Source organism: Saccopteryx leptura, chromosome 6 (genome assembly GCF_036850995.1).
Source record: "Saccopteryx leptura isolate mSacLep1 chromosome 6, mSacLep1_pri_phased_curated, whole genome shotgun sequence".
Lineage (NCBI taxonomy): Eukaryota > Metazoa > Chordata > Mammalia > Chiroptera > Emballonuridae > Saccopteryx > Saccopteryx leptura.
The window spans coordinates 177,626,370-177,651,730 of NC_089508.1; the positions used below are offsets into that span (position 1 = coordinate 177,626,370).

The window sequence follows — 25,361 nt, forward strand, 5'->3', positions numbered from 1 at the left end:
GCCCTGACTAGGAGCCTGGCGTAGTGCCAAGAGCTTCACATCCATTCTCTCTTTCAGCCCTCCAAACTCCCCAAGGCAGATGTATTTCTATACTCATTTTATCTATTTATTTGATTTGATTAATTCTAGAGAGAGGAAAGGAGGGAAACGTCGAATTGTTGCCCCACTTATTTATGCATACATTGGTTGATTCATACACATGCCCTGACTTGGGGACTGAACCCGCAACCTTGGCGTATCGCGGTGATGCTCTAAGCCACTGAGCTACCCGGCCAGGGCCAAGCAGGTCATGCCAGGTAGTCATGTACTGGGCCGGTATCGTTTTCATATCTGCGGAAAGGGCCTCAGGGAGGTTAGATATCCACCCAAGGCCACATGGCCAGGAAGAACTTAAAGTTCATATCTGGCTCCAAGCCCGCAGTTTTAACGACCAGGAGTGAGTATGACTCTCTAGCAGGTGTCCCCAAACTACGGCCCATGGACTGCAATGCAGCCCCCTGAGGCCATTTATCCAGCCCCCACTGCACTTCTGGAAGGGGCACCTCTTTCATTGGTGGTCAGTGAGAGGACCACTGTATTTGGCAGCCCTCCAATGGTCTGAGGGACAGTGAACTGGCCCCCTGTGTAAAAAGTTTGGAGACCCCTGCAACTTGGCCCCGATTGCGGTCTGGTGTTACTCTGTTCATTTCTTCTTGTGACCTGGGCTGAGCCGGTGCGAGCTGTCTGGAGTTCCACTCCTCAGCTCACAGGGCGACCATGGAGGTCCCGTTGATGTCCTCAGCACAGAGTTGGCCCTCAGAGGAACAGTGAGTCCTGCTTTGCCCAAACTGTCTTGGAGGCCAGCCTTCAACCTGAACAGACCCTAACAGAAGCCCAACACGTTAAGCAGAGCAGCCGTAAAGCTGGTGTTGTTTCTGAGCACTCAGGAACGGCACTTCGGGGGCAGGCAGCATTCCCACTCGTATAATAAAAGCGGACTCAGACTTCTGGAATATACCCGCTCTCACACACCTAGCGAGCAGCAGAGGCAGAATTTGAACCCAGGTCTGTGCAGCCAGGCTCTGTGTCATATGCTACTGACCAGTCCGTGACTGGCTGTCCACAGATGGACACAGTAATTGGTTTAGATGGTTTGAGGCAGGCAGCGCTGTTTGGGTGGGGGCTGATATCATGAGCAGGTGTTTTAGTAGTCGGGGCATTTGTGTTTGAGGCTTTCGGTGTCTTCAGGCAAACTCATCAACATGAAAAGTTAGAACAGTATCATCAGATATCAAGGACTCTTGTGAAGATGAAATGAGATAAAGTGGCCCTCAGAGCCTAGCGTGGGTTAAGTACTCAGTAAATGTTAACTGCTATTATGGTGACTATGAGTCTTTCTCTCTTAGGGAACTTCAAAATTGAAGCAAGGAGCAAATGAGAGAATGAGGGTGGAACCCTTTCAGAGCTGGGGAAGCACTAATGGCTGAGCTGTTACCACACAGGGCTCCGGACTCAGAAAGCACACCCACCCCGAACCTGGGCTCTGCCCTGCCCGCCCAGCCCAGCAGACCTCGGGCAAGTCCTCCCCTCTTTGAAGTACATGATCCCTAGCAATTAAGATAGTTAGAACAGAGGGTCTTAGCTGTATCTTAAATGCGTATCAGGGAATCCCAAGATTATTCATGCCTTTAGTGACTCAAGACCTAAGTAAACTAGCCCAGCCTACGTCCAAGTACAAAGAGACACTTTCCCTTTCCACTGGTCCCAGGGAAGCCCGAGACTTCGGTGTAGCTCTACAATGGCCCAATAGGCTGGACGGATGGATGGTCCCTGTGGGCACTCTTCTGAGGAGTCCTCACGTGACAGATCCTCACCAGGCTGCGCGGTAGGACATCAAAACAAACAAAAGAGAGTCGCCAAACCAGACAGCATTTCAAATGACAATTTATTATAATTAAATACAAACAAGGAAAAAAAAGGCACCTTGGCCCATTCAAGTATTTTGCATAGATGTACAAATATTGTAAACAATTAATAGGTGGACGAGAGAGAAGAGGATCTGTTTTCCATGAACAATCTCCCAAATAAAAGAAACTTCACATTGCCCTGGATCCTGGTCACATACACACACACAGCGGGCGGTGTGAGGATGTGGGGAGGGGTCGCTCTGGGGGCGCTCGGCTTGGACTCCGCAGAACCCCTCTTAGCACCTTTCCAGTCGGCATTCCCTGGGTTTTCCTGGGTGTCCAGCAGAGCTGTTACATAGGTGTTTAATACAATCACTGACTTTGAACTGGTCCCCAATTTAAGTATGCAAGTCTTCCATCCCCTCTGCCAAATAACAGATTTAGACATAGGTAACGGGAGGCTTTATTCACAAGGATTACTGCAAGAGACGGCAAGGGACCCCTGCAATAGGGTGGAGGGGCTGTTGCAACTCCACGAGATCTCTAAGTGTCTCCAAGCTGGGGAGGAAAGGGCCCGTTCTTTTCCAGGAAGACGGAAACAAGGCTGAAAAGAACTTAAGGCCAGCAGGTAGTTCAGACTTGGAGCCAGTGCCCACGGCCGTTCCCACTGACGCAGGCACGGAGCCAGGGGCTATCTCCCCCCCTGGCTATCTCCGTCAGGGTCCCCTGAGGCTTACATTTCAGAGATGGCTCCCAGGCCCTTAAGAAAAACATTTCCAGGGTCATAAAACTGGCAGGAGGCTAAATTAACTTTTAAAAAGATTTATGGACATCTGCATCTGAACGCAGGGCTGGTTAACTCCCTACCTTAGTTCAACTTTAGTTCAACCCCTCTCCTCCCCGTCAGACTCTGAACCTGGACCCACCGCCAGCCTGAGCCAACATATACAACCCTCCCCCAAAAGGTCGAGCACAAAGATGGCTCCTGAATACACCTTTTAGCCACGTTCAGGCCTCCCTGGAAAAGTCAAGGCCTCTGCTCCGAGCTGTGGGGTGTGGGCAGACCCTGCAGCGGCTTGTCTACCCCAATATCCCCTTCCGCCATCTAGCAGTAATCCTGTCAAGTAAATCCCCCCGCTTCCCCAAGTCCAAATTTATCTGTCACCTCAAAGCAGCACGTGGGCGCAGGAGGGGACGGGGGCCGTCATGGCCGGTCTTGCTCCTGTCCAGCCACTATGGCCCACCAGAACGGCCACGCCCGGCCCCCTGAACAGAGAGAGCCGGGAGGGAGTGGAACAGGAAGGAGAACCGGCTGCCGGGGCCGTCTATCAAATTTTAAACATTCAGCCATTTTCCAGTTCACAGCACAATTTTGTGGGATGGAGGTGGTATTCAAACAGTGGAAAACAAACAAAAATAAAAAAGCAACAACCCAGATCTCTTTCGGGGATGGTTCTAGGGAGAGCGGAGTTCAGGTTCAGAAGGCTCACGCAGCCACAGTGGCTGTGGCATTTCCCCCCAGAGATCTACCGTCTGATGTGAGGGAGGAGCCAGACAGCCCGCGGGAACGTCGGTGAGCCTTGGGGTGGCTTAGGGGGTGATTATAGATATATATATATTTATATTTATATATATTTGTAGAGGCTGTCCTCACCTTTACTTTTCTGGGGCCCAGCCACTGTGGCCTGGGACATTTGCAGTAGCACACTTTAATGGCAGGCTGTCCCCTGACTTCGTGACAGCAAGAAAGGCAAAGATTGGCAACGGGGAGCAACCAGGGCCCGTGTCAGGGAGAAGGGGGCGCGAATGTCACAACTACCTGAGGGAAGAGAACCTCATTTTCCTGAGCTCTTTCTGAATCCACCCCTTGTGTGACCCCGGGTGCAGATCCCAGACGTCCCACCTGTCCACAGGCGCAGGGACACCTATTGAGCACCAGTCACGTGCAGAGAACTGGAAGGGGGTCGGGCGGTGGCTGGGAGGGAAAGGTCAAGTCTCTTCCTTGCACTGAGGTTTTCACGGGCCCTGCAGCACCTTTGTGGGGCGGGAGACAGTCCCAGGGAACATTCCAGCAATAAGCCGTCTGATTTGGCAGAGCACCACACGGCCCTCCCACCCTGCTCCGGGGAGGACCCTCCAGAGTGGGGTCCCCTGGCTGCTCCGGGGTCTCTCTCTGTGAGGGCCAAGTAAAGGCAGTGACCAGAGGAGAGAGCACAAGCAGGTAGGTCATAAATGGCCTGGGTGGCCCCAGCTCAGACTCTGTTCTTTCAAGACTGGTGACAGCTCCTTCTCCAGAGACCTCCAGAGACAGGGCTGCGCTCTGCTCAGAGGGCCCCAGCTCTGCCTCAGGTCAGTGACGGACCTCGGGACAGGATGGGGCTCCCCGGGGAGTAGCGGGGGAGACCCTGACCCTGCTGAGGTCGCAAAACACAACGGAAAATGAAACCACAACCCCCACAGCCACAGCCCGAGTCCACTGACTCCTGAGAACCAATGGAGTCAAGCCTCGAGGCAGGACCCTAACGTGTAAGTCACAAGCATCAGACCCCAGGATGTCAGGACTGCCGAGGGCCCACTCTCCGCAGCACCACCCTGGGCGGGTGTGAGCGGGGAAGGAGGAATCAAAATCGTGGGCACTTGGAAAGTGCAGAAGGGAAAACAAGGGCAATCAAGAGTTATGGTGAGTCAAGAGTCAGAACCTTTGGCATTAGGGCTCAGAGGAGGCCTGCTGCTCCCCCTGCTGTCTGCACTGCCTACAAATAGTACCTGTCTGGGTCAGAGCGACCCGTGTAAATAAGGGGAGGTGGGGAGCTGGGAGGGTTGGGGAGGGGACTGCACTTGTTCACATGTGGCCACAGAGCCACAAGCTGTGACCCCAGTCAAGCCCTGTGCAGGGGCACAGCAGCGGCTGGTCTGACCTCCCTCAGTCTCAGAGCTGCAAAGGGTGGGTGAGTGCCGGCCTCTGCCTAGCCTGGGACCTCCGAGAAGACAGAAGCGACGGAAGGCTCTCATGCATATCCTCCACCGCAGGACGAGGACGGATGGCTTCTCCAAGCTAAGCCCTGACCCGAAGGGTTGAAGGGGACTTCTCCTGGCCGGGCTCCTCGGCTCAGCTCAGACAGCCCGGCACGGGCACCTCTGAGGCAAGGGGCCGGCTGAAGGGAGGCTGGGGAAGCAGCCATTCATCCTCTCCTGCGCTCCCCACCCAGGGCTGCATATTGCACTAAAAACACTCGGATGCTCTTGGATAGTGGTCCCTGTGGGCCTTGGAGGAAGCTGCGGAGGCACGGAGTCAAGAAGGAGGTCTCGGAGATGCGGAGGGTTCGGGGAGGAGAGGCTCAGAGGCGGCCAGACAGGCTTCTTCCAGACGGCGGTGTTCAGAGTCCCCAGGGAAAGGGAGCAGCCCCTTGGGCAGGCCTAGATTCTTGAGCTGGTCATCCTCCCAGCCCTCTGAGATCTGTAGTCAGGAAACTGTGGAAACCAGGAAAGGGGAGAAGGAGAGACATTAGCCACTTGCTCATCGGTGGGGTCAGAGGGAGCTGTCCTCTGGGTTTTGACAGGTTGGGCAGGTGACAGCCAGTCAGCGAGAGGGATAGTTTCCCGTGGAAGTCTGTGACATGTCCGCTAGACCAGTGGTCCCCAACCTTTTTTGGGCCACGGACTGGTTTAATGTCAGAAAATATTTTCACGGACCAGCCTTTAGGGTGGGACGGATAAATGTATCATGTGACCGAGATAGGCGTCAAGAATGAGTCTTAGACGGATGTAACAGAGGGAATTTGGTCATTTTTAAAAAATAAAACATTGTTCAGACTTAAATATAAATAAAACGGAAATAATGTAAGTTATTTATTCTTTCTCTGCGGACTGGTACCAAATGGCCCTCGGACCGGTACCAGTCTGCGGCCTGGGGGTTGGGGACCACTGCGCTAGACCATCAACCCCACATGGCGGTGCCCCTACTCCAAGCTGACTGACGAGCCAGCTCCCTCCCTCCCCCCAAAGCTGCCGCTCAGTCCACTGGCTTCCCAGGCCTCCTGGGAACACAGGGAGTCAGCCAGCAGCAGCCTCCTCCCCTCCCCGGTGCCCGACGCCTAGGACTGGGGGCCGGAGAACACGCCAGCCCGGGAAGAGGTCTAAGAGGGGTCATTTGGGCACACTGTACCACAGGCCAGCAGTTTAGCTAAATTAACTGCCTTGCCCTTCACGGCAACCTGACGGGCTGGCTTTGCTGCTTCTTAGTGCCTTGTTCCAGGGAGGGAAACGGACTCAGGAGGGCGGCGTGCTCAGGGCCACCCGGCTGGTCCATTGCAGATCCAAGGGTGATGCCATCAAGCTCAGGCTCCTAAACATCACTTCACACGAAACAAAAACCCCTATCACCCTTTTCAGGGATAGTCACGTCGGCACCAAGAAACACTTCGCTTCTGCCCTCCTTGTTCTTTACTATGGAAGGAGTTCAGCCCTACAACAAGGAGCCTGGACTCCGTCTGTTTTTTCAACCCCAGTCTTGCCCCCTGGATCCTTCTGGCTGCAGCTTTCACCTCGCAGACTCCTGCAGACTCACCTTTGGGGCGGGTGCTATCAGAGGCCGGGCCTGCTGAGGCCCCGTGGCAGCGGGTGGCAGGACGGAGGCGCCGCCCGGCCGGGGGAGGTTCTTGCGGCCCGGCACTGGGTTAGCCGGCAGCGCCTTCTGAGGTGGCCGCGGCCGGGAGAAGTCCTGGGGAGAGAGCCACACGCCTTGGTCAAAGCCCAGAGGGGCCTGCTCCAAGGAAAATGTTCCCAATATCATTACGGATTGAAATCAGATGAGAAAAGGCATTACTACCTTGTTTCCCTGAAAATAAGACCTATTGCACCTGACCAGGCGGTGGCGTAGTAGATAGAGCGTCAGACTGGGACTCAGAGGACCCAGGTTCGAGACCCCAACGTCGCCAGCTTGAGCGCAGGCTCATCTGGTTTGAGCAAAAAGCTCACCAGCTTGGACCCAAGGTTGCTGGCTTGAGCAAGGGGTTACTTGGTCTGCTGTAGCCCCACAATCAAGGCACATAAGAAAGAGCAATCAATGAACAACTAAGGTGCTGCACCAAAGATTGATGCTTCTCATCTCTCTCCCTTCCTGTCTGTCTGTCCCTATCTGTCCCTCTTTCTGACTCTGTCTCCATCACACACAAAAAAAGACCTACTGCAATTTTTTTTCAAGCTTAGAAATACAAGGTCTCCCCTGAAAATAAGACCCAGCACGTCTTTAGGAGCAAAAACTAATATAGGACACTGTCTTATTTTTGGGGAAACACGGTGTACTATACGGTCCCATTTAAAAAAGAATTTATGAGTGATTTAACACGCAGGAAAAGAGCCTTTTGGAGAGTCAGTTGGGAGTATCCATTAAAATTAGAAATAATCACTGTCTGATGTAATAATTCCACTTCTTACTTCCTGTGCTAGAGAACTATTCGCACGGGTACACGAAAGGGAAATGACACGGACGTTCCTTGCAGCACCAGTTGCAACGGCAAAAGAAATAATAAATAATCATAATTTGCTTCAATAGACAACTTACTAAACTTACATGGGACATATGAGGCAGCATTTAAAAGAGTGAAGGGGGTTGATACGTGCTGATGAGGAAAGATGGTTAAGAGTCATTACGAGCTGACCCACAAGTGACAGAGGACAGTTTACGTGAAATAAGCCTCCACGGCCCTCTTACCCTGTCCCCAGCGTAAATATAGCTGTACAGTCAGGAAGGACACAGAGCAAACTGCTACTAGAGGTTCGGGATGGGGCGTGAGTGGGGAGGGGGTTTGCCCAGGTGAACGTGTAACGCTTTCAATAAGCGTATATACTGTATATGCTTTGCCTGTGCAAATAAAAATAAAACAGGGAAAATGACTAGTTGGCTGTGTGTGTGGGGGGGGGGCACAATGGACAGGAAGAGGGGTACAATGGACAAGAATCCTTTCCTCTGCTTTTCTATCACCTGCATGGTTAGTCACCTTCCCACTAAGGTCTTCCCGGACCACTTTACTTAATGCTATAACAGTGCTGCTCAGTGCCAGGGGATGAGGCTGACTCCACCTTCATTCAACAAGCCTGCAGCGTGGGCTTTTAGAAGCAGAGATCTGAATGGACGGCTGGCTCTGTCTCTCCTCCTGCAACCTGTTCTCCCTTCAGCCCCGCCCCCACGCACTGCTCTCCCCCCTTGAACTCCCTTTCTCTCCTCTCCCTCTGTATGGGCTGAACTATGACCCCCTCAAATTCATACAGTGTAACCCTAACCCCCAGGACCTCTGAATGGGACTGCCTTTGGAGCTCGGGCCTTTAAAGAGGAGACTGAGTTAAAAATGACATCCTAACCCAATCTCCTTGGTGTTCTTCGAGGAGGAAATGTGGACACACAGGGAGACCTGGGGCACACGTGCATAAAGGAGGGACCGTGTGAGGACACGGGGGACAGCAAGGAGAATGGCTTTGGATGAAAACAAATCTATTGACCACTTGATCTTGGACTTGCAGCCTCTGGATTGAAAAGTGAATTTCGCCTGACCTGTGGTGGCGCAGTGGATAAAGCGTCAACCTGGAATGCTGAGATTGCCGGTTCAAAACCCTGGGCTTGCCTGGTCAAGGCACATATGGAAGTTGATGCTTCCTGCTCCTCCTTCCCCCTTCTCTCTTTCTCTCTCAGTCTCCCCTCCCCCCAAAAAAATGAATAAATAAAATTAAAAAAAATATGTGGCGAAAAGTGAATTTCTGTTGTTTCAGCCACTCAGTCCATGGCCTTTGTTGGGGCCGCCCGAGCAGACAATGCGCTCTCGTCTCCTGTCCTCTCCCCCTCTGGCTCTGGTCCCTTTCTCTGTCCCTCCTTGCTCTGTCTGTCTGTCCCTCCCCCTTTACTTTCCTGCACAGCTTTTCCCACCCCACCCCTGCCCCAGATGAGAGAAACGGGAAAGCAGAAACCTCGCCTTGTCAGAGACCCAAACCTGACGCTCTCAGCTCTGCCAAACCGGACACTGCCCATGTCCCAGGGGCCCTCCGGGACCTGGTGCCAACGCCACAGTCCTGAGGCTCAGGGACAGGCGGGGCCCCCGGGGAGCCCTCTGGACAGTGCCCAAGGAAAGCAGTCCCAGGAGGAAAATAAGCATATCCCTGCTCCACGGTGGGGTCACACCCAAAACACACATTCAACTCGGGCAGGCAGCAGGTCCGGCCACCGCCCTGGAAACATCTGTGTCTGCGCTGCGGGAACTGCTGCCAGAAGGTACAGTAGGAGCTACTGGAGCCCAGACCCGCCGGGGACACGGGCGGCCACTGGGCAGGGCCGCTCTGCCCCCAGAGGGCAGCAGTGGTGGGCGTCCAGCCCAGCCCCCACTCACAGCTCCCAGAGCCGCCTGCCCCTGCCCTGCCCTGCCCCCCGCCCTGCCCCGAAAGGAGCAAGGCATCACGGCACATCCCTCATCAGACTTCTGCCCGGTGGGAGATACCGACGGGCACCCTTTGGTGGGGTAAGGACTAAGCCGGGAGAAGTGTGGGACCACCAAACTCAGGCTTCGGGGGTCAGAAAAGTGGGATGTAAGAGGAGACCAGAGGATGAGGAGGATGAAAAGGAACTGGCTGATCGAAAGGAAAACAGTGTATCAGGCAAAGGAAACAGCATTGGCAAAGACCTGGAGAAGAGAGAAAGACCGTCCGTGGGGAACTGCAAGCAGTGACTTTGGGGTGGAAGGTGGGCAGTGGCTTGTGATAAAACAGGGCCACCTGGGAGGAAACCCTCTGTAGCGGAGGGGCTGCCTGGGGGGCACAGTCCCCCATTCTCTTCGCTCCTGCCCTGCAGTTAGCAGAACGCAGACCAGGCAGGCAGCTCGGACTCAGCAGGGTTCATCTCCCCAGCCTTGGTCACTCGCAGTGCCGGTGGCCTTTACAGCAATGCCCCAGCCCAGGGCTGCTGGGCGTCCACTTACCTGGGAGAGGAGGCAGTTTGGTGCAGGGGGCATCGGCCGGCTTGGAGGTGGCCTCCTGGCAGACTCCTTCCTCTCTACTTGGGGCCCAGCCCCTGGGGAGTTCCGGGGAGCCCTGATGAGGTGTGCCGACAATGGCACAGGTGGGGACCCACCGTGCAGATAGTCCGGAGGGGGCCGGGGCGGGGGCTGGGTGGGCTTTCGTAGAGTTTCAGGGGTGTTGGTCACCTGTATGCATAAGACAGGAACACTAAGACAAAGGAACCCTCAGTGCCTTTAAAGACTCACAGGTGCCCTTCTGAGACGACCAGGAGCCAAGGGAGGAGAGGGTGACTTGTTAAATCCCAGGATCCCAGGGTCAGATGTAATCTTTAAAGTGTCTAGGGGATGTCAGAACCAACTGAATGTCTCTCATGCCAAGAAAGTGGCTTTTATTATCAACCTCACGGGCACAGAGGCTCTTAGGAAAGTCCAGTAAGGTCCTGAGGATAAAGGAAAAATAGCAAAGTTCAAGGTGCAAAGCCCTTACCTTCCGCTTGCCCTGGGGCGTCTGCAACTTGAATGTTGGGTTGGCATGGCCAGTTCCACTGTTCTGAGACACCCTGAAGGGGCAACTAGTAGCAGGGAATGGGGGAAGAACGTCAAGGGGGTTAACACTGAGGGCCAGTGCCCGAGTGGCCCCCTGAGCCCCAGCTCCCTAGGGATGAAGGCACGGATGGCCAATGGAGAACTCTCAGGGTAAAGGAGTCGACTTTATATAAACAGTTCTTCTCAGCACCTTCTCTTCGCCCATTTAAGACCTTTCTTCCCCAAGAAGTCCCGAGAATCTCATGAGCCACCAACTAATCCCCCTTAGGCACTGACTCAAGAGGACTTGGGATTAAAAATCCACTCTAGGACAAGTGTAATTTACTATGGGACTCAGAGACTAGACATCTTCAACATCCTAAGCCCTGGTCGGCAAACCATGGCTCGCGAGCCACATGCGGCTCTTTGGCCCCTTGAGGGTGGCTCTTCCACAAAATACCACATGCAGGCGCTACCTCGATAAGGAATGTACCTACCTATATAGTTTAAGTTTAAAAAAATTAGTAGTGGCTTGTGATAAAACAGGGCCACCTGGGAGGAAATCCTCTGTAGCGGAGGGGCTGCCTGGGGGGCACAGTCCCCCATTCTCTTCGCTCCTGCCCTGCAGTTAGCAGAATGCAGACCAGGCAGGCTCTCAAAAGAAATTTCAATCATTGTACTGTTGATATTTGGCTCTGTTGACTAATGAGTTTGCTGACCAATGTAGGAATAAATAGCTCAAAAACAAAAACAAAACTTAAGTCGCTGTCTTGAGTTGAGAGCCAGCCATCCCTGTGAATGTTTTGGGCTAGTCATTCTCTCTCTCTCTGGTGCCTCAGTTTCTTGCTCTTTAAAATGGGGAGCAAACTGATGAGATAAAGGGTAGAAAATAGATTTCTTCAACAAGAATTGGTTGGGGGTATTCTGCTGAAAAGTATTCTTAAGTGATGAGCAGGCTCAGTAGAGAATACTTCCGGGAAAATCAACTAGTAATGTGTGCCCTGGTCTTGGAGCACAGCTAAGGGGACAGGGTGGTGTGCACCTTGCATTGGCCTTCCCCGCATTAGACCCATCTCCACCAACTTTTTCACACAGTACGGCCGACAGAAAGATCTGCGATCCACAACCCAAGGCCTCCAGGGCACCCCATCCTACCTGAACTGCTGCCTCAACTTGGAGGGCAGGGCAAAGGCCTTGAGGTGGCCCAGTCTGCTGTCCTGCTTGCAGCAGTAGTACACCAGCAGGAGCACCGCCAGCAAGAAGAGGGCCGAGAACACTCCGGCCACCACAGGGCCCACACCTGCCAGAGACAGAGCCCGGTGAGGGACCCGGAGCCTGTCCGGGCAACGGGCTTCAAACAACGTGACTCCTCTTCAGGTATTAGGCTTGCATGTAAGAGGCATTACTTATTTTAACTTAAAAATTATAATGCAAATATTGTTTCAAATGCTTGGCAACCAAAGGGCTAGAATCCTTGAGATTTCCAGTAACAAACTGTAATACGTATACAGTAAATGTAAACTATCTATATGTTTTTCCTGAGCGCCTGGCTCTCCATTTCCAGCTTTGAGCATCCAAGGGACTCTAAACCACTTGAATGTGTACCAGGTTCATGATTATTTTTAAGTGGCTGAGGAAAACTGGTTGGCACCCCAACCCACCCCCAAAAGGATGAGCTCATTCGATAACCTATGGTCTGTCTTGATCTCTCTCTCTCCCTCTCCTCAGTAGAAAGGGCAGGGAGCAGCTGAGCTCAGCCCCACACCAGGCTACCAGCCTCAGCTGCTCCGCCCACTCGGCCGCTGTTTCTTGTTTCCTCATCTACACCATCAGGATAGTGAAGCTGATTCATTGCCCCTCTGCAACATGTCCCCTGCCCCTATGGCACCAACCCGTTCCCCTAAGGTGGGCAGAGGTCCCAAGCAGGCCAGGCACTCACCCTCAGGAGGCATGGGCCCGCTGTCGATGCTGCCCCCCTGGCCCGGCATGTCACAGAAGGGCGGGGCCCAGCCCGGGAAGCAGTGGCAGTTCTGGTTGTTGTTGCAGACCTGGAGCAGGGCCAGCAGAGGCGTCAGCACCCTGGAGAGCTCCGGCCTCCCACAGGGCCTGCACCCCTGCCACCAGCCGAGGAGCCCCAGGACCCCGGGGAACACGTACCCCGTGGCCATTGCACTTCTTCCCACAGCCTTCTGTTTCAAAGAACGAGGTGTTCCTGCACTGCCCCTCGAAGCAAATCTGTCGTGAGGAGGAAACCAAACCGTCAGCACAACCAAAAGGACACTCATTGCTTTAACAATCAGAACACAGAGGTTTTGCACCTAGAACATATGGGGCTCAAAAAGGCAGCCCACTTCCAGTTATTTATTATGGAGAAATCAGAAAACCAAGAGGACTGGACAGTAGTTAACTAAGTTCCACTATTACTTCTGTGATTAGCAAAAACCCCACAAATACTATTAAAACATCTCTAATAATATAATAAAGGTGTTATTATAGCCTATGTTATTACATGTTGGTTATATGTTATTACTTAATTGTATATTAATATGCACTAATTTTAATATCAAACTCAAAAATAATGATAATGGTGACAGCAATCTATTCTTTGCCAGGTGCTATACCAAGTACTGTGTGTGTGTGTGTGTGTGTGTGTGTGTGTGTGTGTGTGTGTGTGTGTTTTATAATTTCATTCTCATAATTAACTCTGAGATGACCACTATTTCCCCCAGGCTCCCCTGATTCTTAGTCTAGTCCATCTCTTAATTCATGTGATGGTTAATGACGAGGACAAAGGTGATAAGAGCTAGCCTATCAAGGCACAGAGATGCTAGGCTAGCTGGGATTGGGGCCTAGGCATCTTCCTTCCAGAGATCACTTTCCTCAGTCATGACCCTCTGCAGCCCAGCCCTTGAGTGGAGCTGGAAGGAGAGACTCACATGGTTGTAGCCACACTTGGTCCCAGTCATCACCAGGCCTGGGTCCAGCATGTCACCCTCCTCCTCCTCGGGACCTCGGTAGACATGGGTGCCCCGACATCGGATCTGCCTCCCGTTCATGATGATGGTGGTGTCAATGGGTACCGCGTTCGACTCCAGGGGCCGCGTCTCAGAACTCTGACACTGGATCTTCCCACACTTGGCATCTCTGGGCCCAACAGAGAGGGAGAGAAGAAGGCAGAGTCAGAGGGAGGGGAAGCATCTGGGGTGCAGAGAGCTCAGTTTTTATTGACCAGGACAGCGGGCGTCCAAGCCTGGGGAACGGGCAAGGACAAAATGGGCGTGCTCCAGGATCCCACCAGGAGAGTCCCCACGTGGACTCAGACCAAGGGAAGGAAACAGGGGCCTTGTCCCCAAGCAGTTCCAGGCCAGAGGGCTGGCCTCAGGAAGTCCTCTTTACTGCAAGGACAACGGCCTGACCAGAGCACCTGGCCCCTTATGATCCTTACATCCCATGCACCCAGGTGCTGCAACCAGAAGCCTGGTGTCATCCCAGACACCCCATTCTCTCTTACTATTGGGTCCAAAAAATTTTCAGGCTGTCAATCCTCCCTCCTATACACTGACCCTAATTCACACCATTATCCTCTCTCATCTGGACACCAGGAAACTGGTCTTCCTGCCTCCAGTCTTGCCCCATTGGCATCTAATTTCCAAATTGTTTTCAAGCCAAAGTCCAAACTATCTCAGCCAGGCATTCAAGACTCTTTATAATAAAAGACAGGATAAACAAATGGGACTATATCAAACTAAAAAGCTTTTGCACAGCTAAAGACAATAAGAACAGAATAAAAAGACAAACTATACAATGGGAGAACATATTCGACAGTACGTCTGATAAGGGGTTAATAACCAAAATTTATAAAGAACTTGTAAAACTCAACACCAGGAAGATAAACAATCCAATCAAAAATAGGCAAAAGAAATGAATAGACACTTCTCCAAAGAGGACACACAGATGGCCAATAGGCATATGAAAAAATGCTCAACATCACTAATCATTAGAGAAATGCAAATTAAAACCACAATGAGATATCACCTCACACCTGTCAGAATGGCGCTTATCAACAAAACAACACAGAATAAGTGCTGGCAAGGATGTGGAGAAAAGGGAACCCTCCTGCACTGCTGGTGGGAATGCAGACTGGTACAGCCACTATGGAAAACAGTATGGAGATTCCTCAAGAAATTAAAAATCGAACTGCCTTTTGATCCAGCTATCCCACTTTTAGGAATATACCCCAAGAACACCATAGCACTGTTTGAAAAGAAGAAATGCACCCCCATGTTTATGGCAGCATTGTTCACAATAGCAAAGATCTGGAAACAGCCCAAGTGTCCGAGTGGATTAAAAAGCTTTGGTATATATATATACTATGGAATACTACTCAGCTATAAGGAATGATGACATTGGATCATTTTCAACAACATGGATGGACCTTGATAACATTATACTGAGTGAAATAAGTAAATCAGAAAAAACTAAGAACTATATGATTCCATACATAGGTGAGACATAAAAATGAGACTCAGAGACATGGACAAGAGGGTGGTGGTTACAGGGGGGTGGGGGGGCAGAAGAGGGGAGGGGAGGGGCACAAAGAAAACCAGATAGAAGGTGACAGAAGACAATTTGACTTTGGGTGATGGGTATGCAACATAATCAAATGTCAAAATAATCTGGAGATATTTTCTCTGAACATATATACCCTGATTTATCAATGTCACCCTATTAAAATTAATAAAAAAAAAATGAGTCTTTATGATCGGTCCCTGCTTTACTATCCAATCTCATTTCTAAGCAGTCCCCTCTCCTCTGTGCCCCAACATTATCCTTTATATCAAATCACTACCACTTCTTCTGACCACCAGCTTTTCTCTCCTTATGTCTTTGCCTGGGGCACTCTCCCGTGTACAGCACCCTTCCCCACCCTATTCAGCTAGAGAAGTTGTTTAGATCTCAGCTGAGGCATAACTTCCTTTGGGAAACCACGTTCACTCACTAAGAACAGGTTGGGTGGCTCTCTCCATATGTCCATTACCATACTACATCGTTGATTAAAAGTCCCATGTACTCAGCATAGTAGCTGGTACATGGTAAATCCTCATAGATACTGGATTGGTGAACAGATGGGTGGATGGGTGGTGGAAATGAATGAATGAGTGAATAAGTTAGGAATTTAGCACCCTGCAGAAATGACCCAAGAAGGCTGATTCCCTGCCCTACTACTATAAGAATGTCCCAAAAGGAAGTCTGAGCAGCTTTCTAGGAAGCACTACCATCCACACCCGCCCTCTGACGTCCTTAGGGCTGAATGGGATATTGTCCAACCACAGGCCTGGAAGAGATGACTGACTCGGAACGATTTATTTAAAGGCCCAGGGCTGGGGCCAGCCAGGCTGCTGAGCAGTATGGGAGTGAGAGGACAGAGCAGGGATCGCTTTGTGACCCCTCGCCTCATGGGGTCTGCCCTACGGTCATCACCTCATGTTGCACTTCTTGTGTTCCCCGTTCATGTCCTTCCCACAGTTTCCAAAGGTGTCCCCAGCCACATTCACCTTCTCGAAGCAGAGGTCAGGAGCGGGCCGGGCTCCTGGGTGGGCAAGAAACATTTATCAGTGCACGAGACAACTTGAGCAGAAGCCCCCAGAGGGTAAAGCTAGGTAAAGGGCCAAGGTTAAGAAAGCTTTTTGGGAAAAAATAATCAGCCTTTTCTTCCTGAGCCCCCTTTCAGGGTGTTCTATTCCTACTCAGAGAAAAAGATTTCATATTTGTAGGTTTGTATCTTGAGCCTTCTCCCTAACAAAAGAGCCCAGTCCTTTTCAGGATTGTTTAAAATATCTCATACATGCGCAGCATTTTAAAGAAATAAAGTAGGTCTTGGGAATTTTTCTAACTAGCCATTGCAGTTCTTCCTTCCTATACCTTGGAGGAGTCATCACAATGAATAATGTGCTTTCTACAGAAAACTAGGTATCTTTTAGATACAATTCTTGTGTATCTTTCAGAGGTAATTTAATAAAGAACGACAGTATACTCTAGTCACTGTTCTGCATCTTGCACTGCTCACTTAATCCGTGTGGGAGATGATCGTATTCACTCCATACAGAGCTGCCTCCTTTCATCATGTAACACTGTACGGTCGCACCAGAAATAATCTAATTGGTGCTATTAAATCAGCATAGGCTATATAGGTGTTGTTGTTGTAACTAACAACACCGCAGTGATTATCCTTGTAAATTTATCTTCACATACATGCTCAAGTACAGTGGAAGATAGATTTCTAAGTAGCAGAATGGATGGGTCCAATGATCAGTGCATTTAAACTTTTCATATCTCCCAACTGCTCTCCTTAGGGGTTGTACCTCTGTTTCCCCACACTGTCCATCTCACTATATTACTATTGTTCTTGTTGTGGATGTTGTAGTATTGTTATTATGAATAATGTGACATTGTAATATTAACTCCTCAGTCTTTGCCAATCTGATCTATGAAAAACCCCATTTTCCAGTACCTATAACTTGCTTTCACTTGAGTGAGGGCAGACATCTCAGAGCTAATGGTCACGTGCGTTGCCTTTTCTGTCTCCATCCTCTGCCCACTTTTCTTTTGGATTAGTCTTATCCGTGGACCCGCTCTGAGAACTTAGCGACTGAGGAACCGGGAGGAACATGGTCCACTGCCTCTCCCTGAAAGTCCAGCCCGACCCAAGGGGGCATCTGGACATGCTGTTTTGAAGCCAAGATTCTACGCTCAGCAGAGGTGGGACGGGAGGCGGGCCGCTCAGCCCGGGTCACTTACCAGGACCCCACAGCTGCTGGCACTGCTCCTGGTAGGTGAGGCACATGCCGTTGTAGCAGTAGGCCTGGCCGCCCTCGCAGGGGGTGCCGTCCATCTGGTAGAAGTTGGTGGGACAGTGCGGAGACTTGCCCGTGCAGAACTCCGGGAGGTCACACTGCCGGGCTTGCTCGCGGCACAGCGTGCCAGGGGCCAGCAGCTGATCCGAGGAATAGAGGGAAAGGCGTCAACCCCGTGCCAGCCCTCAGCCTGACCAGCAAAGGGCCCGTGAGCATCTCCCTCGTGGCACAGAATTTCCCCTTTCCGTTACTTTGCATGACCTCATGAGCTCAAACCATCATCCACCTTCTGATATGAAGCATGACTTAGAGTTCCCCAGGTGTTTTTACAAATGCTAACTCACTTCCTCTTCATAAAAAGTAGTGAGAAATAATATTTCTGCAACAATTTACACCTGACTGGGTGCTTTGGTCCTAACGGCTACTGTTACGGAGCTCCTGTTTAAGTGCCCTGTGCAAATATTACTTCGTTTAGTTTTCATGACAGTTTTATGTAAAATAATTATCCCTGTTTTACAGGTTAGGAAACCTGAGGCAGAAGAGGTTAAGCAATGTATCCAAAGTCGCATGGTGAGGAAATGGCAAAAGAACCAGGCCAACTAATACACACACACACACACACACACACACACACACACACACACTATAAACTCACATATGCAAATATACAGACCCAGTCACATATATTCTACCAAATTATATATATACAGCCTTTCCCCTGAACACTTACATGTATACCCACGTGTGCTCGTTATGTGCTCGAGAGGGTCCCAGCTCCATGTATCTGAAATTTCGAGGCCCTATCTTCCCCTAGATGGAGGCTGCTTCCCTTCCATCACCCCACAGTGGAGCATCGAGCTGGTAGATCAGAATGCTGGGCAGGGGAAAGGGCCACTTACCTTACAGCGGTGACAGCAGGAGCCGTGGGCACACTCCGCCCCTTCCTTCAGGGTGCAGTTAGAAGCATTGCAGCAGGGGTTATTGCATTCCTGGGGAGGCAAAGGGGGTGGGCGTGAGCCGCTAGACAGGGGCCAGGCCAGGGTCACAGGACAGGGGACAGGGGTCTGGGGAGGGCAGGACTGGGGCCACAGGACAGGGGACAGGGGTCTGGGCAGGGGCCAGGCTGGGGCCACAGAACAGGGGACAGGGGTCTGGGCAGGGGCCGGACCAGGGCCGCAGGACAGGGGACAGGGGTCTGGGCAGGGGCTGCAGGACAGGGGACAGGGGTCTGGGCAGGGTCCGGGCCTTCACCCGCCTCCTTTATCTCCCACCATCTCCCCACCCAGGACCCACATGCCCTGGAATCTGGGCTTTCTAGGAAGTGGTTACCAAAAAATCACTTTATAGCTTAATTGCTAAGGTAACGTGTATTTATCGTAGAAAAAACATATATACACATGCACGATCACCAGTAACGCTACAATTTAGACACAACTCTATTTTGAGTGTGGATATTTGCCTAGGCATTTTCCTATATACATCTAGAGACATACACTTACTTTACAAAAGCATAGGATCCGAACTGCTTTTTAACGTAATATAATGTGCACACTTCTCCTCGTAATCATGCATCGGCCCAAAACATGATTTTCAGTATAGCATTACACTATATGGAAACTCTGTGACTGGCTTTCCTCACCCCTAACGGAACACACAGAGTCTCTTCTGTGCTGCCCTCCCTGGCCCTCCCCCCACCCCCTCGGCCTTACTATCCCACAGAAAGAGGCCATCCTGCAACAATCCTGAGCACAGTTTATGTAAGTTCCTGCGGCCCGCTTTCTCAGACTCCTCTCACCATCTGCTGCTCTTCCTCAACCCTCGCCGGCCCCGGCCTTTCCGGGACAGAAGTCTCTAGGGGTTCCACGCTCTCCGCTCTCCCTTCCTGCCTTCCCGGTCCTGATTTGCTGACACACAGCATGAGATTTAAAAGACTGATGAGATGGCCAGTGCCTCTGACTGTCCTGATCACACTCCTACTATGGTCACAGGCCGATCCATAATCATTTCTTGACAATTGCAGTCTGTGAAGCGAGATTATTCCCACTGCACAGACAGGGAAACTGCGGCTCCGACTAGCCCAATGGCAGGTCGAGACACATTCCTGGAAAGTGTTGGAGCAGAGTTCAAGCTGTGTCTGCCTGGCGCCCACCCACACTTATTAACCATATCCTAACCATAACTGCCCAGGCCTAGCGGATCGCAGCGACACCAGCCACCATCTACCGGAGATGCCCATCCGCCCATCTCCCCTAAGAGAAAAAATAAGAATACTTCCCTTCCATTAATTTCTCACCATCCTGGGCTCCGGGTAGACCCGTGTCCCTTCCCTTCTAACACACCACGTCTTTTCCCACCTCAAGGCACGGTTCCTCCCCGAGCTGAAACATGCCTCCTGTCCTTGTGCTCCTCACTGACTCCTAACAGCCTCCAGGTGTGGGGTCAGAGGCCGCAGCTCCACCCAGGCAGGGCCACTCCCCTCACACTGCACACACCCATCGCGCCTTGGCGCTGGCCCTCCGGCGCTTACCGTGGATTATATTCAGATACTTTTCCAACTATGTGATCAACGTGTTTTTCCCACTATTGTAAATGCGCCACAAGGACAGGGACCATATCTATTTTGCTGTATTTATCTTAGCCTTAGCACCCAAAATAGCACCCCACACTCGGTAAATACCTGTAGAATCAGCAACTGCTCCGAATGGAAGCCACCCGGCCAAGCCCACTCGTGGGCTGCCCCTCCACCCCATGTCCCCCTCACATGATAACATACACCCTCCTTTCTGACTGCTCTGAACTCCTGGTGGTGGGCGTGGCAGAACCTTTAACTAGGCCTTTATTATAAAAGTTACATGCTGACATTAATATAAAATCAGACCACAGAGAATGTAATAAAATCAAATAGTCTTTTCCCACACAGACAGACCCTAAATCACATCCCCATAGCTAACTTACTCATGCATTCTCCCCAAAACTGTTCTCAACACAAAAACTAATCAGTTCTGCTTTTTTGCGGAACAGCGTGCGTCCGTTAAAAACAACAGCTACGCTGTGCGCCCCCACGCTCATACTGAGGGTCACGGCAGCTCTGCTCCTTCCTCCCAGCAGCCTTTCTCGGGCCTGACTATCCTGCCTACTTCCCCTTTCAATCATCTCTTCTCCGGGCTGAACAGCACGAGCTTATTACTTCAAGCATCCTCCTAGGTCCCGGGTTCAATTTCTTATGTCCGGCTGCGTGGCCTCCGGAATAAATTCAGTGCAGCTGGAAGGCCAAGCAGGCCATCTGTCACGCCACTGGAGAAGACTGGCTTCTGGTCAGGTCAGACCCTCACAAGAAGAACTCCACCCCGACTTGGACACAAACAGTGTCAACCTCAAACTGGGAGAGTGCAGAACTGATGCAGAGTTCAGGCTTCCTCTCCGCGTCTTAGGTGTGACGTTACGGGAGAGGCACACAACTAAGACACTCTTCGATTGCATTCTCTTTGACCGTGACATTTGAAATGAATGCAGATTCTCTCCCCTCTGCGAGCACCGCCTTGACACCTTACCTCTTCCTCCCCACAGTCACACTCTTCCCCATCTTCCAGGTACCCGTTTCCACATCTCCGGCCTCCGTACAGCGTCCTGGTGTCCGGCATGTTCGAGAGACACATCCCACCACCTGACTGCAGATATCTGTCCAGCTCCCTCCTGTTGCATCCATTGAACACTTTGGGGAAAGGATGCCTGGCAGAGAATAAGGCTGGAGTTAGTGGGGAGTCTGAGCACCACGCAGCCAGAAGAGCTGCCAGTCCTGCCGCCCATTGGGCTGACCGCACCTGGCTGGGCTAAGACCCTCGACAGTCCCATGCACATACACTCTGCCCCTTTAAACATCACCAACATCATGACTTACAATTCTAAGAATTAAAAAATACTAAGCACTCCATGCTGTTTTTTTTTCCCCCTCCTCTGCAGAGAGGAGGTATCTAAGAAGCAGAAGCAGCGATCTCTGCCCCTTGCATGTGGGGGCTGCAATAAATAAAGAGATATGAGAGTTAACAACAGGCCTTTTGAGCCTTAGAGCCGCATAAAATGCCAGCCAACCTAAACGTTTTCTGGAGCTGATATTATATAGAGATTTTCTTAGGATTGAGGACCAAATCAGAGAGATCACAGGTTAAATTTTTTGGTTGGGTCAGTGATCTGATCCCTGTGCTAAGGATTTAGGCAGTATCCCAAATTCAACCAGCCGTCTCACAAGTGCATAGTCTTTAAAAGGTCCTGGGTCCCACCACTGAGAAGAAGCATTAAAAGCCACACATTTCCTGGTAGGAGGTCAGTACTACCATCTGGGTCTATAAAAGATAAGTTTTCCTGATCCAATTCTCTAAACCACCTAAACATTAACACGTGAGGGTTTCCTTCAGTTATCAGGTATATCACAAGAGATCTGCTACGAACTGTTAAACTACCAAAATTTATGAATAGTTCAAAAACCAAGCGGGGTAGTAATTAATATAACTCCCAACCATTTTTCTACAAATATGCTTTTTTAGATTGGGAAAGAAAGACGTGGACTTAGGCAGGAGCGCACAGGAATCTGAGCATGGCCCATGAGTTATATCCTGCATATCAACATCACCCTTTGTGTGCCACAGCTGAGGAGGAATGGGAAAAACACTGGCCCCTGGAGCTCCAAAAAGCTGCATTTTCCCTTAGAAACACTGAAACACCATCTCTTTAAGAGGCATAAACAGGTCGTAACGGTTTGGGGTGGGAGGAACCCAAGCTCCTAGCATGATGCCTTCCAACAAGTGACTCACTTCCTGGGAGAACCCAGTGCTCTCTGCGGAGTGAGTCCAGACACTAAACATGAATCCTCTGAATAAACTCCAGAGTTCTCTTTGAAGGGCTCTGGGTTGAAAACCCCTCCCAGCTACAAGGAGACGCAGCCGCCTCGTCCTGTTCCTCGTGGCGGACGCAGCCTGTGGGTTCTGAGGGGTCACTGTGGGGAGTGCTGATGCTCCTCCTTCCTGTCCTTGTTCTGGAGGCTACATCAGCGCTCTCGATCGACCCTGGGGAGTAACACACTCACATCAAACCCCCTCGGACTGGAGGGACTAAGAATCGTGACTGTTACCAAACTGGGTCCTCATCAAGAGTTCACGAAGAGAAAAAGGCACATGTAGTCGGGTTGACTTTGCAGCTGAAGACCTGAGACAGAAATTAAGTCTATCTCGGGTTCCTCCGGCACCAAACCCCCTGCTGGGAACCTACTGCTCCCTGCCTGCATTTGCTTTCTTTCTCCTCTTCCCATTCTGTTATTGTCAAGAGCTCATTTCTCTCTAAGGTCTAACAGAAGCTCCCTGCGGCCAGCCGGGAGGAGCACCGGATTGCACTGGCCTGGCACGCTCCGCCCTCCACCCGTCCTCCCCGTCCTGCCCGACTCACCCGGTGGCGGCCGCCATGATGCACCCACCGTCGGCCGCGCTGGCCTGGCAGCAATTCGCAGAATCATGGCTCATGCCGAAGTTGTGGCCCATCTCATGGGCCATGGTGGCAGCCACGCCGATGGAGTTCTCAGAGTGGTCCTGCGCAGGGAGAGAGCTGTGGTCAAGAGGACAGCTGTCCCCAAGCCCCGACCCCGCCTTTTCTTTGGCCAGGCCACACAGCTTGATAAAGGCCCGTGCTAACTACAGGCTGCGGCTGCCGATAACACAGCGTGGATAGAGACTGGGCGAGCAGAGGAGAGCAGGCTCCCTGACGTCTACTTCACAGGCCAGATGTGAAGAGTCATTTAATAAACAGTCCCACAGTCAGAGAGAATGCTCTATAGAACGCAGTGATTTCCTAGCCATAACTGTAAGACAGGCTCTTGTTTCATAATGATATACATAACAGAAAACCTAGAATTAAAAAAAAAAACACCTTTTTTCATCTCCAGTATCTCACTATTCCCCAGCCGCTGCTTTGGAACATATAAAAGACCTGGTGATGTATTAATGTGATTGCTTCCTGGTGTCCCTGCGCTTGAAAACTGGGATAAACTACAGTCGGTGAACATTCACCCCTGGGCACCTCCATTTCTTATTACTTACTGACTTCACTTCAAACAACTGCCTGTTGTGATGTCAAAGCTTTTCTTTTTGCTGCAATAATAAAGGTGAAGTTGTTTTTCACTAGGTGAGCTCCTGTCCTGCGAGGCAGTGTTCTGTCTCCCTGCCACATCCGCCTGTCGGCCGAGACTCACCATGTTGACGCCTCCTGACTGGTACACGGAGCACATGGCCATGAGGGGAGCCAGGCCGATGGTGATGCCCTGGAAAGCCCTGCCCCTGCAGAAGGGAAGGAGAGAGGGTGACCGGGAGGGGACGCAGAGGCCCATTTCAAAGTGCCCAGGGGCAGGGGGCCGTCACGGTGTCCCTTGGCCCCTCTGACTCTCCCAGAGGGTTCCCAAAGGGAGAGGCCCTGGGGTTACAGGCCAACTGGGCGGATTCCAGGCTGCCACACCTCTCCCTTCCTCCCACCTACTCTCTCACTGCTCTAGAAAAAACAGAAAGAGTGAAAGGTCACTTCTTCCCACGGCGTGCCCAGAGCCCCGTGCCCTGGAAGGAAACGGGCAGGGCTTGCAAAGCCGCGTCCCATTCCTGCTGCACGGGAAACGGTCGGAGGGAGGGGTGCGGGGGAGCAGCACAGGTTCTGATGCCAACGTGAATCATGCCCACTTCCGCCAGCTGCCAGGGTCCCATGCCACATCCCTGGCTCTGGGGTATGCGGATGGGGTGGGGGTGGGGAATTTGGCCGCAGCTGTGGGGCGATGATGCTTCATTCCTACATCATGCTGGGGCCAAGGAAACAGATGTGTCCCATCAGAAGCCTCACCAAGTGCAGCTGGGTGCAAGAATGACCTGCCTGTGTTTTGCGGTTGTGATCCTAATCTGCCAACAGCCAAGCTCCATTCCCCCAGTTCAATTCATCCTTCCCTCAGCTGCATACATCCAGGGCCAGGGCCAAGGAATAACTAAAACCCTGCACTTTCATACATGCCACCAACATGCAACTTATTTAAAGGATCTATGCAGAAAGTCATTGTGTGGTGCTTTTATATCGACGTGATTGTCTTCTTATTCTGGGTCCCATTATCTTTGAGTGCTGAGACTCTTATTTATTTTGGGATCATTAGAACTTAGCATAGACTCTGAAACACAATAGATGCTTAATAAATATTTGATGAAGTCAAGGCAGACTCTTCTTCAGAGAAACAATATAAAAAGGAATATGCAAAATACATGGTTGTTTTATAAACTTAGACAATGGCTCTGAAGAAGTCCAGCGGGAAAACCTAGATTCCAGGTCTTGCCCAAAGCAGGACTCCAGGCTTCCAAAGATCAGGCAAACATCTTGGTAACCAAAGACTCTTCCTAGGTGATTGTACTCACTGCCCAAGCGTTTGGTACAGCTATTTCTTGGGACTTCTTATTTTAAAAAAATTCGACCCTGGCCGGTTGGCTCAGCGGTAGAGCGTCGGCCTAGCATGCGGAGGACCCGGGTTCAATTCCCGGCCAGGGCACACAGGAGAAGCGTCCATTTGCTTCTCCACCCCTCCAACGCGCCTTCCTCTCTGTCTCTCTCTTCCCCTCCCGCAGCCAAGGCTCCATTGGAGCAAAGATGGCCCAGGCGCTGGGGATGGCTCTGTGGCCTCTGCCTCAGGCGCTAGAGTGGCTCTGGTCGCAACATGGCGACGCCCAGGATGGGCAGAGCATCGCCCCCTGGTGGGCAGAGCGCAGCCCCATGGTGGGCGTGCCGGGTGGATCCCGGTCGGGCGCATGCGGGAGTCTGTCTGACTGTCTCTCCCTGTTTCCAGCTTCAGAAAAATGCAAAAAAAAAAAAAAAAAATTCAATAAGCTTTTTATTCAAAAACTTCTACATAACATAATAACTTCTAAATGATCTGTGGCTCAAAAAAGGAAACCTAAACTGAAAAGACACACCACTTAGGAAGGACAGTGGAGCAGTATGTTTTAAGATTAATGGGATGTGCCATGTGTTTATTAGAGAATAAAAAAAATATTTAAATGACTGTTGATTCAGAAGGATATTTAGGCAACAGA

General features: G+C 51.3%; 1 protein-coding gene across 1 annotated transcript in view; it reads right to left on the reverse strand.

Annotated features, from left to right (window-relative positions):
• Positions 1-1,907: 1,907 nt before the first annotated feature.
• ADAM19 (ADAM metallopeptidase domain 19) overlaps positions 1,908-25,361 on the reverse strand; it is an 80,227-nt gene continuing 56,773 nt past the window's right edge. Inside the window, exons 10-23 of the mRNA XM_066341459.1 lie at positions 23,501-23,585; positions 22,702-22,841; positions 20,817-20,994; positions 18,165-18,254; positions 17,210-17,405; positions 15,893-16,001; positions 13,348-13,555; positions 12,569-12,646; positions 12,351-12,459; positions 11,567-11,711; positions 10,374-10,458; positions 9,848-10,072; positions 6,454-6,606; positions 1,908-5,357 (exon numbers count right to left, since the gene is read on the reverse strand). Of these exons, the coding sequence (XP_066197556.1) occupies positions 5,304-5,357; positions 6,454-6,606; positions 9,848-10,072; positions 10,374-10,458; positions 11,567-11,711; positions 12,351-12,459; positions 12,569-12,646; positions 13,348-13,555; positions 15,893-16,001; positions 17,210-17,405; positions 18,165-18,254; positions 20,817-20,994; positions 22,702-22,841; positions 23,501-23,585 (1,855 nt within the window). The 3' untranslated portion in view covers positions 1,908-5,303. The remainder of the gene's footprint in view (positions 5,358-6,453; positions 6,607-9,847; positions 10,073-10,373; positions 10,459-11,566; positions 11,712-12,350; positions 12,460-12,568; positions 12,647-13,347; positions 13,556-15,892; positions 16,002-17,209; positions 17,406-18,164; positions 18,255-20,816; positions 20,995-22,701; positions 22,842-23,500; positions 23,586-25,361) is intronic.